We start from the raw sequence: 14904 nt of genomic DNA, 5'->3' as shown, positions 1-14904 counted from the left end.
TTATCAGACAACTTATCATTCTCTATTTATTACTGTCCATTGCCCTGTATAAATTTCTTATCAGTACTGAAAATGACAAATGATAATTATCAATCAATGGTAATATTTTACTATTTCTAGAATCAATTTTTACCAAGTTATTTTCACTCGTTCAAGATCTCAGATTCCTTTAACTTCTTTACTTCAAGGTACATCAATTAAAATTTAATAATTGAATCGACCATAATGACGAGGAATAGTTTTCATCTTGGTTCAAGAGTCTTGAATTGAAGCTTTTCAGAATGAATCGAATAAAAAAGCTGTACGAGCTGTTTGAAAAGAAAGAAAATACACCGAAGAGAGAGAAGATACTCAAGGAGATAGCAGATCATCCCAAAGGAAACCAACTTGCCAAGCTTGTGTTTGAGAGAGCTGATGGAAAGGTTTTTGCCTCGGCGAAGAATCAACTTCTTCCAATGGACGATTCAGACGAATACGGACCATTGGACCATCTCATCGAAGCGGGTGATTGTATGAGGATTCTCAAATTGATGGCTAACGACGATTATGTGATCAATCTACTGAAAGACGACTTCCGGGCAAAATACGATCGAGAGCCGAACAGTTTGTCCGATATTGCTAGAATTTTTTCCCACCGAGAAGAGATCAAGAAAGAATCCGCTGTTCCAAAGGCCGTTTTTGAATCGAGTAGGGTCGTGGAACTTGGGAGTAATTGGATCGTCAGTAATTCAAGTATCAATGGCATTGAAGACGAAGGAGCAACGCTTGGAAATTATTTGTATGTTTATAAGATTTTACGATCAAGTGGAATCAGTTTGCAACCGTTGAAGCTTCCAAGATCCCTTGACTCAGTTTCCGCTTACTTTCTCTTCGAACCATTTCTCATCGTCCAAGATCATGATGGTCTACGTGGAAGGGAGCAGACCTATTATGTCTTCAATCTACTGGAACCAAGCGAGCCGGCAAGAACCATCAAAAGAGAAGGTGTCATAATGTATATTGATTCTGAGGACACAAAAGAATCCCCTCGATACAAGAGCGATCTGTATCAAAATGGGGAGCTACGGGAAAGTGTTCTCTTTCCAATCATCTACCAACCAGATCCGATCACCGTTTTTATTGAATGCGTTCGGATCGGTAAATCGTCGATCGACGTTCTTTGGAAAGAAACGATTATGGAACCAAAATTCTTCATAAGACCACGGCTGCTCTTAATGGACCATGATAACTTGATTCTACGGATCGACCTCAATCTTGAGCAAAGGAACTTAACCGTCAATGGATGTATCGCTTTTCATATTATTCTTTCAAAGAGAAGAGTGATCCGTTACGATCTTCCGGATATTTCAGGACATCTGAAATTTGGCATGGTCGAAGAACGCCTCGGACTGACGATCTGGAAGGTCCTGGAGAAAATTGAAGACAACAACGATGAAGAGACCAGCGATGACGACTACAGCGATGAAAGCGGCCATGACCTTGATGACGACAATGAGGAACGTCATGGCTTTTACGCCTTTGGATTTTTGTCGGAAAAGGAAGGCTATGAAGTTGTTTGCTTCTTGGATACTACGCATGAAATTGGCATCTATCATAACATGTTAGTCCAAGACGATTATGACAAGAAGATGCGCAAGGGATTTTGCGTAAAACGCCTGTTAAAGCATCTCGACGACCCCGATCAAGAGTATCCTTCTCTCAGTAAAGAAATAAATGGTGTTACCGTCACTAAGCCCCTCATAAAGATAGGTAAGTTCTCAACAGTATTTCCGTAATTTATTTCACTTTAGAAAGTCTCTTTCTTGGAGAATTCTCGAAGAATAAAGCGAAAAAAGAATATCATGTGATGGATCGTTCCAAAATAGCATGCGTTACCTTTAAAAAACGAAATGGAATGCACTCTTCGAAAGTCGAAATATTTATTTAACAATAGTATTTTGGACAGATTTTCTCTCTTCTTGCCAGCAATTTTTTCTGCACCGTTTTACCACTATTTTCACATTTTTCAATCCTATTTTTATACTATTTAACAATATTTTCCCATCATTTTCAATGTGCTTTTTAGAATGCTCTGAACCCCACGGCCTGAAGAAAAGAATGAAAGGATGAGAATTCTGTGCCACGCTGCCCAATCACTCCGGAACGAGCGTGGAAATCACGCGGTAAATACGATGAAGGTGACCCTGAACTAACTTTTTGGTTAGACAAAGAAACCAGCGAAGGCATCGGTAAATTTGTTCGAAAAAGATGGTGCGGGCTATTTGGTGGTGCACACGGAAAAGTCGAAATCGGGAAAGGGCGAAAAATTTGCGCTCAAAGCGAATCTCAACAGATGTTTAGCGAAATTCGTTCATGAGGGAAAGCTGACGATTGAATTTAAAGAGCCTTCAGGTATCATCAGATTCATTCTATGGAGAATTAACGCGTTTTAGTGAACATTATGATTTCCAAAGCCGATCCAGGGCAGTTGAAAAAGCTCCTGTCCGCGATGAAAACTTCGTTTGAAGGAAAATCACTGGTCGGAGTCGGAGTCCTCGCTTCAGCAACAAACAAGCCTATCAAAATTGGAAAAACGACCAAGATCAACATCCTCTCCCGCGACGATTACAAAACCAAGCTTTCTAAAAAAGCCGGAATCCCTGCAGAACTAGAAGAATTTCGCTGTCACGGACTGGGAATGAAGCAAATCGACCTGCGTCTTTTTAAACTCCGTCATTTGACGGTTCTCGACATGACAAGGAATAATCTATCAACGCTGAATCCGAAACTCTTTCAACTTCGTCTCAAGGCGCTTATTTTATCAGACAACAAGTTGGACGAGCGAGCTTTTCGACCGCTGAAATCTTCTCCCATCGCCGATTCTCTTCAAAAACTTGATCTTTCGTCAAATCAACTCACTTCTCTCCCTTCTTTATGCACTCTTCCGAAGCTTTCAAGCCTCATCATCGACAAGAATCAAATCAGACGTCTTCCAGCTCGACTCCCCAACTCCCTTACGATCTTATCGGCGAAAGAGAATAAAATTTTCTTCACTGAGTTTGCGAGATTTCATCGTTTTCAAAGCCTAGATTTGTCGGACAACCCTTTTTCAATGCTGCACAAATTCAAGGTGGATACAAGCAAGATTCCAGTTGCGAAGACATTAGCGCAGGTCTGTTGAAATAATAAAGTGATACCCTTATCTGTAACAGAATTTCAATTATGAATTCAGGTCGCCGCTGCTAAGATTCTCAAGCACAAGCTCCCTATCAACCCTCAAAAAGTCCCCACTCGCCTAAATTCTCTTCTGGAATCAATTCGCTTTTGCCCCTGCGGCGAACCCCTTTCCGACCGAAAGTTCATGTTCCTTTCCGGCTACGATGTCCGTCGATACACCTCAAATACGGATGCAGTGGCGCCAATGCCAAACAACTTCGTGATTCCTCAACTAGAGTTTTGTTGCTCAAGTGGCTGCTTTGCCAAGTTTTCTACAACGCTTCAATTCGAAGAAGACCCGCCAGAACCTGGCTCGGATGAAGATGGGATGCAAGTTGACTGAACGAGGACTCAAAAGAGTAACCACTGCCTTTATCAATTTTTGTACAAAAAAAAATATAAGGAAAGTTAGATAACTTGAATTTATCTATTCAAATTTTCGTTTTTTCCGGCGGATTTTTGATATGAAAATATTTTATTCGTATAAAAGACATAAATTCGGCTAGTACAAATTATAATTCTTCATCGTTTGACAGTTTCAAGAGGTGGAATGCCCAGATCATCGACGAAATCGTCATCGTTCGCCCTCGTCTTTGGTTTTTCCTTCTTTTTAAGTTGTTCTTTCTTTCCCTGTTCTGCTTCTTTGACGATGTTTCTGTAGTCGACTGTTTTCTTTTCTTCCTTTTGCGATTCTGGTTCGAGAGTTTTTCTTGAAGCTTCTTTCTTTTCTTTTGGATTTTCTTTTCCTGGATTGAGTTTTGGAATTTTAATGAGCAGTTCTCCTGTAATCTTCGATCGCTGAGCAGTTCCATCGTCTGGCTTGACTTCTTCTTTCCAAACGATTTGGAAGGGTTTGCCGTTGATGCTCAATCGGATGTAGGTCGGCTGGGAGTCAATGTCGATCAATTCAGTGTCCATAAACTTCGGGATCTTCAGCCGAAGCTCGACGTTTTTCGGTTGGTCTTCGTCAATGGTGAATTCTACGCCGCTCGGGTTGACGTTCAGAGGTCGACCGTCTTTTGCGAAGTAGCGGATTTCGCGCTTGTACTAGAAAAGGAAGAGTAAGGAGACATAGAAGCTAAGGGAGGGGGGCTTACATCTGGTTTTTCAAACATCGGCTTGTGATCCTTATTTTCTTCTTTCTGCCTCGTCGCTTCAATTCGCATGTCTCTTCTATTCTCCGGCGAGTCCTCATCTTCCTCGTTCCAAAACTCGTCTCCCGTCGTTTTTGCTTTTCTTTCGTAGTCGAACTTCTGTCTCTCTCGGATTTCTAGGTACAGTTCTGATTGTCGTTCGATTGCATTTTCAACTTTTTCGAAGATTCTTTTTGCTTCCAGTCGTTCCGATGTTGTAATTACTTCTCCGTCGAGTTCCTTGAGCTGTGGCAGGATTGTGATTACGTATTCACGGTAATACTCGTATTTGCAGCAAATGTTTCCGGTTAGATACAGAGTTCTGAGAGGAAATATTAGCTGAAATGCTCGGATTGGCAACCCGTGTATAAAACCTTATTTATTTTTGGCTTACTTGAGGAATTCATTTTTCTGGAGATTTTTGAGGTGTCTCATGTCGCCGACAAAATTTGCCGTGAGATCGAGTTTGTTCAAACTTTCGCATCCTTCCATTCCTTCGATCACTTCGATGCAGTTGAGGGTCAAGTTGATGTACTCGAGCTTCTTCATCCTGCTGACGTTCTCGATTTTGAAGATGATGTTGCTCTGAGACAAAATGAGCGATCAAAGAGAGAACAGGTACATACGTGAAGATAGAGAATTTTAAGCTGTTTGCACCATTTGTCGATGTGTTCTATTTTTTCGATGTCAAGTTGGTGGAGAGACAATTCTTCGAGGCTGCCAATTTCAAGTTCGTTGTGTTCAGCGCGTTTTCTGACGAGTTCTTCTGTGATAAACACCATTTTTACAGCTCTCTGAAAATTTAAATTTTATTCTAAGATCAAAAGAGGTCAGTAGAGAATAAAAAATAAAACAAAAAGATTCTATTACCTATCTTTAGTCGTCTTCTTTCGTGATGGATCACGCAGAATCGAAATACCGTATTTTCGCGTTTATTCGTCTCTCAGTAGCTCCAGTAGCGCCCTTGGAAGCGTGAAATCGTTCAAGTTGCGCGCTCTCAATTTGAATGCCCCTGGCCATCCAATTGAGCAACCACGAGCGCTCGAGCGGGACCAATCAGCGGACGGATGCCATTCGCGCTCGAGAGTCACTACCAAACGCAGCAAAATTCCTTTTTCGACATGAAAAAATGAGTTTTTTACAGCTATTTTCTAGAGTTTGGGGATGTTTTCCGAAGGGGAAACTGTTTAGTAACAGATTAACTTCAGTTATGAATACTTCTTGACTCTCGAAATTATGTTCTTTAGTCTCTTTATTGTGCTTTATTTCGGGCATATTGCTTGCTAAAATCTGTCTTTTATCGAGCTAAACTGTAACTGATACAGTGACTGTTAGTGCTTAGCCCAATAAAAGACAGATTTCAGCAAGAAATTTGCCAGTAATAAAGCAAAGTTGAGGCTTTGTTATATTTACGCATATCCTCTTTTTTAAGATTATTTAATTCTTAAACTTTTTATTTACTAGAATGAATATCCACAAGCGAAATTACGAGGAAGACGCGATGCGTCTTCGCCAGTTCCTGGAGAGTCACTACACTCATGATCCGGATACTGGGAAGAAAGTGTTCAAATACAGTGACATGGTGCGCGATGTAGCGAACCGAGAAGCAGTTACAGTCGAGATCGACTTGGAAGAAGTGGCCGAGTTTGACGAGGATCTTGCCAGAGCGATTAGAACGAACACGATTCGATACCAGCGGCTTCTTTCGAGCACCCTTGATGAGCTCATTCCCAAATACAGATCTGTTCAGAATCCACCAGTGAAAGACATCTTAGGTTCAAAATTTATCCTCTTAGCCTGAATTCACCGATAATTTCAGATACTTACATTGAGCACCGATTGTTGCTCGAAGCCCGACAACACCCGGACGAGGCCTCCCGCGACGCTCGTCCGGCCAATCAGCGATTTCCCCCACAACTCATGCGACGATTCGAAGTCGGCTTTGTCGAGCCCAAGTCCAGATACGCAGCTGTAGCTGTTCGCGACGTCAAAGCCAATCAAATTGGAAAGCTCGTTTCTGTCAAGGGAATCGTCACTAGGTACGCGATTCTTTTCCCTGACTTCATCTTATCTCCGTTTCTAGAGCTACAGAAGTAAAACCTCAGCTGGAAGTGGCCACTTACACTTGCGACCGATGTGGCTCCGAAATTTTCCAGCCGATTGCTGGCCCAAGCTTCAAGCCACTGACTGACTGTCTTTCAAAAGAATGCACTGAGAACAAGTCCGGTGGACGACTCAACCTCGAGCACCGAGGATCCAAATTTACAAAGTTCCAAGAGCTGAAGATTCAAGAGCACACTGACCAAGTGCCAGAAGGAGGCATTCCTAGACAGATTACTGTTCATTGCCGCGGAGAAACATGCAGAAATGCTTCGCCTGGCGACCACGTGGTTGTACAGGTCGGTCTTCTTCCTTGATTTCAAACAAAGACGACAATGAATTTAGGGCGTGTCTTTGCCATTGATGGGTTCAGGCTTCAACCGTGGCTTGTTGTCCGACACTGTCTTTGAAGCGCACAAAATCTACAAAATGAACAAGAGCGAAGTCGAGAATGACCAAGAATTGACAGAAGAAGAGATCGAAACTATTAGAACAGGAGACTACTACAGTAAATTAGCTACCGTAAGATCAAAAAATCAAATCTCTTTCTCTAAATTCGTTATTTAGTCGATTGCTCCTGAAATCTTCGGACACACTGATGTAAAGAAAGCCCTGTTGCTCCTGCTCGTCGGCGGCACAAATAAAAATACAAGTAAGCATCTTCAAACTGAGCTGTTTTATAATTTTTTTAGATTCTGGCATGAAGATCAGAGGAAACATGAATCTGATTCTGATGGGAGATCCTGGTGTGGCAAAATCCCAGCTTCTCGGCTTCATCGATCGACTTGCCCCTCGATGCCAGGTGATAAGCGTGAAACATTTCGTGATTTTTACTCATTCAGTACACTACTGGTCGAGGTTCATCCGGTGTTGGTTTAACAGCTGTCGTCCAAAAAGATCCAGTCACTGACGAATTCGTTCTCGAAGGAGGAGCTCTTGTTCTCGCCGATCGAGGCATTTGCTGCATCGACGAATTTGACAAAATGCAGGAACAGGATCGAGTCGCTATCCACGAAGTTATGGAACAACAGGTACCATAATCGCCTTACCTGTTTGGTCTTTATAATTTAAATCGCCCGAGGCGTGTTCTTCAAAAATGAGAGCCACGCGGAGCCCTTGCAAATCGTTGATCGAGTTTTTAGACGATTTCAATCGCCAAAGCCGGCATCATGACCACCCTGAACGCTCGGGTGTCGATTCTTGCCGCGGCCAACCCCGCTTTTGGCAAGTACAACACTAGAAAGTCTGTAGAGCAGAACGTTAACTTGCCGCCTGCGCTGCTCTCTCGTTTCGACCTTCTTTGGCTGATGCAAGGTTAGTTTTTCGGTTCTCTTCCTTGATCTCAACTGCAGCCTCGTAGATGTTCCCGACAGAGATCATGATCTTCGCCTGGCTCAGCACGTCACCCACGTTCATCAGTACTCTCAACATCCAAAGACGAATACAGATGTTCTTTCCATCTCTCAAATGAGACGATACCTCGAGCTCTGCCGACAAAAGGAGCCCACTGTGCCTCAACAACTCACCGAGTACATTACTCAAGCCTACGTCGAGCTCAGAAAAGAATCGAGAGAATTTACTTCTGCTCGAACTCTTTTATCAAGTAAGATAAAAATCCTAGCATTCAAATTCAAGCGTAAATCCTAGTCCTTCGATTGTCCACAGCTGTTGCCAAGCTAAAGCTACAGGACCAAGTCACCCGGGAGGATGTTCAAGAAGCGATTCGACTGATGGAAATGTCCAAAGACTCTATCAAGGGCAAAACAAACTCAAGGTAAAACCATCTTCTCTGTCAAGTTTTAAATGAATTCAGACGCACTCGCGCCCGACCGACGGATCTTATCTACCGAGAGATCCAAGATCTCATCCCACCAAAGCCCGCTGCTCCTGTCATCAACGTCCGCGAGGCCCTTGCTCGCGCCCAAGCTCGTGGTTTTACCAGAGACCAGTTCGACGAGTGCATCGAAGAGTACGAAGAATTGGAAGTGTTTGCCCTCAACGCGCATCGAACCAAAATCACCTTTATTGGCAACATTTAAGGCGGCTTCTTTTCTTTTTTCCCGTTTAGTTCACAACCTAGGAATAATTTCAAATTCATACTCACTAGCCATTCCCATGTCACGACAGTTTTTTTTTCTATTCAGTTATCCCACTGCCATTTAACAACCCAATACACTTGACAAACCAAAAATAAACCCAACCCCTTTTTAATGTTTCACTATTTTCCAGACTGAAAATTGAGGTCGACGAAAAATGCAGAGCGAGTCTTCCGTAACGCTCCGAAAAATCAAACGGGTTCAGTTTGGGATTCTGAGCCCGGATGAAATCAAACGAATGTCGGTTACAGTGCCGCCGCACTCAGACGGCATCATGTATCCAGAATCGACTGAGAATGGAAAGCCAAAGCTCGGTGGTATCATGGATCCCCGACAGGTAAAAAGCAACATATGAATTCCTCTCTAAAAACGGAATAAGGGAGTAAGCGACAGATTCTCGCGCTGTCAAACATGCGCTGGAAACATGAACGATTGCCCTGGTCATTTCGGCCATATTGAGCTCGCGAAACCAGTCTTCCACGTTGGTTTCTTCAACAAAACGCTTCGAATCCTTCGATGCATCTGTTTCTACTGCTCAAAGGTGCTCGTGGACAAGAACAACCCGAAGATGCAAAGCATTCTCGCGAGAACAGCGGGAACTCCTAGAAAACGACTTGATGGAGTGTACGATCTCTGCAAAGGAAAGAACATTTGTGAAGGCGGTGACGAAATCGACGGAGATTTCTCAGAGAAAAAAGACAACGGAGAACCAACAGATGAGAACAAAAAGCCCTCTCATGGCGGTTGTGGTCGTCACCAGCCTATTTACCGGCGAACAGGAATCCAGCTCACGGCTGAATGGAAGAAGCTCAACGAAGACACCCAAGAGAAGAAAATCACAGTAACGGCGGAACGCGTCCTTGAAGTCTTCAAAAACATCTCTGACGAGGAAATTGAAATGTTGGGAATGGACTGCAAGTATGCCCGACCAGAGTGGATGATTATTTCTGTCCTGCCCGTTGCTCCTCTTTGTGTTCGACCATCCGTCGTCATGGGTGGCTCTGGCTTGCGATGCCAGGATGATGTGACGCACAAATACTCAGACATCATCAAAGTCAATACGGAGCTCCGCCGAAACGAGGCCTCCGGTGCTGCGGCGCATATTCTTGAACAAGGTGTTCTCGAATTGCAATTCCACGTGGCGACAATGATGGACAACACTCTCCCTGGTTTGCCACGATCGATGCAAAAGTCAGGCCGACCGCTCAAGTCGATTTCAGAAAGATTGAAAGCCAAAGAAGGTCGAGTTCGAGGAAACTTGATGGGAAAGCGAGTTGATTTCTCCGCGCGTACTGTCATTACAGGAGATCCTAACTTGAACATCAATCAAGTCGGTGTGCCGCGTTCCATCGCCAGCAACTTGACCTATCCAGAAATTGTGACCCCTTTCAACATCGACCATCTTCAGCGTCTTGTTGAGCGTGGCTGCAACAAGTTTCCCGGAGCCAAATACATCATCCGAGACACTGGAGAGCGTATTGATCTTCGTTATCATCCAAAGCCCTCCGATCTGCATCTTCAAATCGGCTACAAAGTCGAGCGACACATCCGCGACAACGATGTCATTATCTTCAACCGACAGCCGACGCTGCATAAAATGTCTATGATGGGTCACTTGGTCAAAGTCCTTCCCTGGTCGACCTTCCGTTTGAACTTGTCCGTCACTACTCCCTACAACGCCGATTTTGACGGAGACGAAATGAATCTGCACGTTCCTCAGTCGATGGAAACGAGAGCTGAAATTCTCCAGCTCGCGCTTGTCCCCCGACTCGTTGTCACTCCTCAAAGTAACCGACCTGTCATGGGTATTGTCCAGGATACTCTAACTGCTGTGCGAAAGATGACCAAGCGTGATGCTTTCATTGAAAAATCCGATTTCATGAACTTGGTTCTCTTCAAGACCATGTGGGATGGACGAGTCCCTATTCCAGCTATTCTCAAGCCACGACCCCTCTGGACAGGAAAACAGCTCTTCACGATGATGGTGCCAGAAGGAGTCAACTGTACTCGACATCACTCAACGCATCCGGACGACGAGGACAAAGGTCCATTCAAATTTATCTCAGTTGGAGATACGCGAGTTGAAGTCGTCAACGGTGTTCACGTGATGGGCATTGTTTGTAAGAAAACGCTTGGTGCATCGTCTGGATCGCTCATTCACGTCATTTTCAACGAAAAGGGCCCTGAAATCACAAAACGATTCTTTGGCGACGTCCAGCGAATTATCAACAATTGGCTGCTCATCGAGGGCCACTCGATCGGTATCGGAGACACAATTGCTGATGCACAGACATACAAAGAAATCCAGGCGCAAATTCGAAAATCCAAGGCCGAAGTGCTTGACGTCATCGAACAAGCTCACAATGATCAGCTCGTCCCCACTCCCGGTAACACCCTTCGATCTACCTTCGAAAACAAGGTCAATCGAATCCTCAACGACGCTCGTGACAAGACTGGTTCTTGCGCCCAAAAATCGCTGTCCGAATTCAACAGTTTCAAAGTCATGGTCAACGCTGGCTCAAAGGGATCCAAGATTAACATTTCGCAGATTATTGCTGTCGTCGGTCAGCAGAACGTTTCAGGAAAGCGAATTCCTTTCGGCTTTGAGCATCGAACCCTTCCACATTTCTTGAAGGATGATTACTCACCCGAATCGAAGGGTTTCGTCGAGAACTCCTACCTTGCCGGTTTGACTCCCACTGAGTTCTTCTTCCACGCTATGGGAGGTCGAGAAGGTTTGATCGATACGGCCGTCAAAACTGCAGAAACTGGTTACATCCAGCGTCGTCTGGTCAAAGCTATGGAGTCTGCAGTTGTCAGATACGACGGAACAGTCCGTATTTCCAACAACAACATTATCCAGTTCCGATACGGTGAGGACGGTCTCGCCGGTGAGCACGTCGAGTTCCAGAACTTGTCCACGATCAAGCTCTCTGATCGAATGTTCGAAAAGAAGTTCCGATTCGACTATACCAACGACAAGACGCTTCGAAAACGCCTCCAGGAAGACGTCGTCCGTGAAATTCAGTCAAACCCGGAAATCCACAACAAAGTTGACGAGGAGTTTGACCAGCTCTGTATCGATCGACAGACAGTGCGAAATATCTTCCCTCGTGGTCGAACACGAGTCGCGCTACCTTGTAACATGCAGCGCATGATCATCAACGCTCAGAAAATCTACAGTCTCACCAAGCAGACTAAATCTGACTTAGACCCAATCAAGATCGTCGAGGATGTCCAAGAGCTCACAAAGCGTCTTATCGTAGTGTCCGGAACTGATCCACTCTCAATCGAAGCTCAGAACAACGCTACTATGTTGTTCAACATTCACATGCGCTCGACCATGTGCTCCAAGCGTGTCATTGAAGAGTATTACCTGAATTCACAAGCATTCGACTACATCATTGGTGAAATCGAGTCAAAATTCAACGCTGCCATCACGCATCCAGGAGAAATGATTGGTGCTCTTGCTGCCCAGAGTTTGGGAGAACCGGCCACTCAGATGACCTTGAACACTTTCCATTATGCTGGTGTGTCCGCGAAGAACGTCACCCTTGGTGTCCCTCGTCTCAACGAGTTGATCAACATCACCAAGAAGCCAAAGACGCCTTCAGTCACCATCTTCCTCCTCGGCGAGCATGCGCGTGACGCGGAAATGTGCAAAGATGTCCTTTGCCGACTTGAACACACGACAATGAAAACCGTCACTGCGAACACGGCCATTTTCTACGATCCGCATCCGATGAACTCCGTCATTGAAGAAGATCAGGATTTCGTCTCAGTTTACTACGAAATGCCCGACTTCGATGTCAGTAGAATTTCTCCCTGGCTCCTTCGAATTGAGCTCGATCGCAAGAAGATGACAGACAAAAAGTTGACAATGGAACAGATCTCAGAGAAGATCAACCATGGATTTGGCGATGATCTCAACTGTATTTTCAACGATGATAACGCCGATAAGGTAAAGTTTCTTTCTCGAGATAAGTGTTAAATTCGTACTTTTAGCTGGTCTTGCGAGTCAGAATAATGAACAACGAGCAAAAAGATGCTGAAGACGAAGATGAAGCTGCAGACAAGATGGAAGACGACACCTTCTTGAGATACATCGAGGCGAATATCTTGTCCGACATGACTCTTCAGGGCATTGAATCCATTTCTCGTGTATACATGAACTTGCCAAAGGAAGAAGAGAAAAAGAAAATCTTCATCAACAAAGAGGGCGAGTTCGCTTCTCAGCAAGACTGGATCCTTGAAACTGACGGAACGGCGCTAATGAAAGTTTTGTCTCAGCGAGATATTGATACTGTTAGAACGAGCTCTAACGATATTTGCGAGTGCTTCGAAATTCTTGGTGTTGAAGCTGTCCGAAAATGTCTCGAGCGAGAAATCACGAACGTCATCTCTTTCGATGGTTCTTATGTCAACTACAGACACATGTCTATGTTGTGCGATGTCATGACCTCGCGCGGTCACTTGATGGCTATTACTCGACACGGTGTTAATCGACAAGACGTTGGTGCTCTCATGCGATGCTCTTTTGAAGAAACTGTCGATATTTTAATGACTGCTGCGGCTGCTGCAGAAGTAGACCCACTTACTGGTGTTTCTGAAAACATCATGCTCGGGCAGCAAATTCCTGGTGGAACTGGTTGCTTCCAGCTTGTCCTCGACGTTGAAAAATGTAAAGATGCGATGGAAGTTCCTGGCAATGGCGGTGGCAACTTCATGGGCGGTATGTTTGGCGGAGCAATGTCTCCTTCCGGCTCGTTTACTCCTTCGATGCCGTGGGCAGATGGAAGTGCGACGCCTTCTGGTGTTGGATGGACGCCGTACACTCCCCGTGGTGGTGCTACTCCTGGTGGTATGTTCTCGCCCGCGCAGAGCGAAGACGTCAGCTTCTCGCCCGGTTACACTCCCAACTATCCCGGAGCTTCTCCTGGCGCGATGTCGCCTCGATCACCATTCATGCCCTCTCCCGGGCACGGAGATATTCCACAGAGTCCGCATTACCAGCCTCAGAGTCCTGCTGGCGCGTCTCCTGGATATTCGCCGAACTACTCACCGGATGGGCCAGGTTATTCGCCGACATCACCGAGCTACTCGCCTACATCTCCGAGTTACAGCCCAACCAGTCCATCTTACAGCCCGACGTCTCCAAGTTATTCACCAACATCGCCAAGCTATAGCCCCACTTCACCAAGCTATAGTCCGACTTCTCCGAGCTACAGTCCCACCAGTCCGTCGTACAGTCCGACTTCGCCAAGTTATTCTCCGACTTCGCCCAGTTACTCGCCGACCTCACCGAGCTATTCGCCAACATCGCCATCTTATAGCCCGACGTCGCCGAGCTACTCTCCCACGAGCCCGAGCTACAGGTAAAACTTCAATCTCAGAACTCGTCTTTAATCGTTTCCCTAGTCCAACTTCGCCGAGCTACTCGCCAACATCGCCGTCGTATTCGCCGACAAGTCCCTCTTACTCACCGACAAGTCCGAATTACAGCCCTACGTCACCAAGTTACAGGTTAGATTATCCCTATTTTGTACTTTCCTACCAATTTTTAGCCCCACATCGCCTTCGTATTCCCCCTCTTCACCAGCATACACCCCGTCGAGTCCCAAGTACAGCCCGACCTACAGGTATCACTGCCATCCTTGTCTATCTGTATTCTATCTTTTTCAGCCCCTCCTCGCCATCATATTCACCCGCTTCACCAAAATACACTCCCGGCGATGGAGGAACTCCTGGATCGAAGGCTTACTCACCGACTTCGCCAACCTACTCCCCCTCTAGTCCCAATTACAGGTTCGTAATTACATAATTTTTCTTCCTATCAATTTCTATTCAGTCCTTCAAGCCCCGCCTATTCACCGGCCAGTCCCAGTTACTCGCCAACATCACCTAATTACTCACCAAGCAGTCCGCAATACAGGTTTTCAAAAATTTTAAGCTCTCTTTCTTACTATTTTCAAAAGCCCTGCTTCGCCATCCGGCTACTCCCCTACTTCACCTAGTAACTATTCTCCTGCTAGTCCAAGTTATAGCCCGACTTCTCCCGCGTACAGGTAAACTTTTAGCTGCCGACCATCAAATATTTACCATTCTTTTCAGTCCATCTAGCCCGGCTTATAGCCCCGCTAGTCCGGCCTACTCTCCAGAGGATGAAGAAGAAAAGAAATAATTTTAATATTTCGTTCCCCATCTGCAGTCTCGTCGAGCTATTTATTGCAAAAAAATGCTCCGAGCTGATTTTCCTTCTTTACTGCCCTTTCTAAAAATACACACTCAAGTTGTGTTTTAAAGCTATTTCATGATAATATCGCTCGAAAGAATAATATTTCACTCTGCAAAATTTGAATGAATTCTGATCCCAATGAAAT

The 14904-nt window shown here is 45.0% G+C and overlaps 5 protein-coding genes across 5 annotated transcripts; 4 read left to right on the top strand and 1 right to left on the bottom strand.

The window, feature by feature from the left end:
- Positions 1-281: 281 nt before the first annotated feature.
- Positions 282-2001, top strand: LOC145697128 (uncharacterized). Its single transcript, XM_081774279.1, has 2 exons — positions 282-1749; positions 1791-2001. The coding sequence occupies exons 1-2, from the start codon at positions 282-284 to the stop codon at positions 1925-1927; spliced, it is 1605 nt and encodes a 534-aa protein (XP_081630405.1). The 3' UTR covers positions 1928-2001.
- A 62-nt stretch (positions 2002-2063) lies between these two features.
- LOC145696330 (leucine-rich repeat protein 1-like) lies at positions 2064-3580 on the top strand. The gene is made up of 4 exons (XM_081773352.1): positions 2064-2162; positions 2205-2391; positions 2433-3151; positions 3212-3580. The coding sequence occupies exons 1-4, from the start codon at positions 2106-2108 to the stop codon at positions 3536-3538; spliced, it is 1290 nt and encodes a 429-aa protein (XP_081629478.1). The 5' UTR covers positions 2064-2105; the 3' UTR covers positions 3539-3580.
- Positions 3581-3665: 85 nt separating this feature from the next.
- LOC145696412 (dynein axonemal assembly factor 11-like) lies at positions 3666-5320 on the bottom strand. Its single transcript, XM_081773442.1, has 5 exons — positions 5199-5320; positions 4955-5122; positions 4723-4913; positions 4293-4650; positions 3666-4242 (listed from the first exon to the last, which is right to left on the bottom strand). Exons 2-5 carry the CDS (start codon positions 5108-5110, stop codon positions 3718-3720), a joined length of 1230 nt encoding a protein of 409 aa, XP_081629568.1. The 5' UTR covers positions 5111-5122; positions 5199-5320; the 3' UTR covers positions 3666-3717.
- A 467-nt stretch (positions 5321-5787) lies between these two features.
- LOC145700137 (DNA replication licensing factor mcm7-like) lies at positions 5788-8468 on the top strand. The gene is made up of 11 exons (XM_081777392.1): positions 5788-6103; positions 6148-6367; positions 6412-6727; positions 6774-6950; positions 6996-7080; positions 7121-7230; positions 7271-7459; positions 7571-7742; positions 7789-8031; positions 8076-8202; positions 8242-8468. The coding sequence occupies exons 1-11, from the start codon at positions 5794-5796 to the stop codon at positions 8465-8467; spliced, it is 2175 nt and encodes a 724-aa protein (XP_081633518.1). The 5' UTR covers positions 5788-5793; the 3' UTR covers position 8468.
- A 169-nt stretch (positions 8469-8637) lies between these two features.
- On the top strand, positions 8638-14819 carry LOC145700135 (DNA-directed RNA polymerase II subunit RPB1-like). The gene is made up of 9 exons (XM_081777390.1): positions 8638-8861; positions 8904-12485; positions 12530-13899; positions 13943-14047; positions 14089-14163; positions 14207-14329; positions 14373-14456; positions 14500-14589; positions 14636-14819. The coding sequence occupies exons 1-9, from the start codon at positions 8682-8684 to the stop codon at positions 14703-14705; spliced, it is 5679 nt and encodes a 1892-aa protein (XP_081633516.1). The 5' UTR covers positions 8638-8681; the 3' UTR covers positions 14706-14819.
- The last annotated feature ends 85 nt before the right edge of the window (positions 14820-14904 follow it).

This window comes from Oikopleura dioica, chromosome 2, assembly GCF_907165135.1.
Source record: "Oikopleura dioica chromosome 2, OKI2018_I68_1.0, whole genome shotgun sequence".
NCBI lineage: Eukaryota > Metazoa > Chordata > Appendicularia > Copelata > Oikopleuridae > Oikopleura > Oikopleura dioica.
The sequence above is the reverse complement of the archived record's forward strand: the minus strand, read 5'-3'. Positions and strand labels throughout refer to the sequence as shown.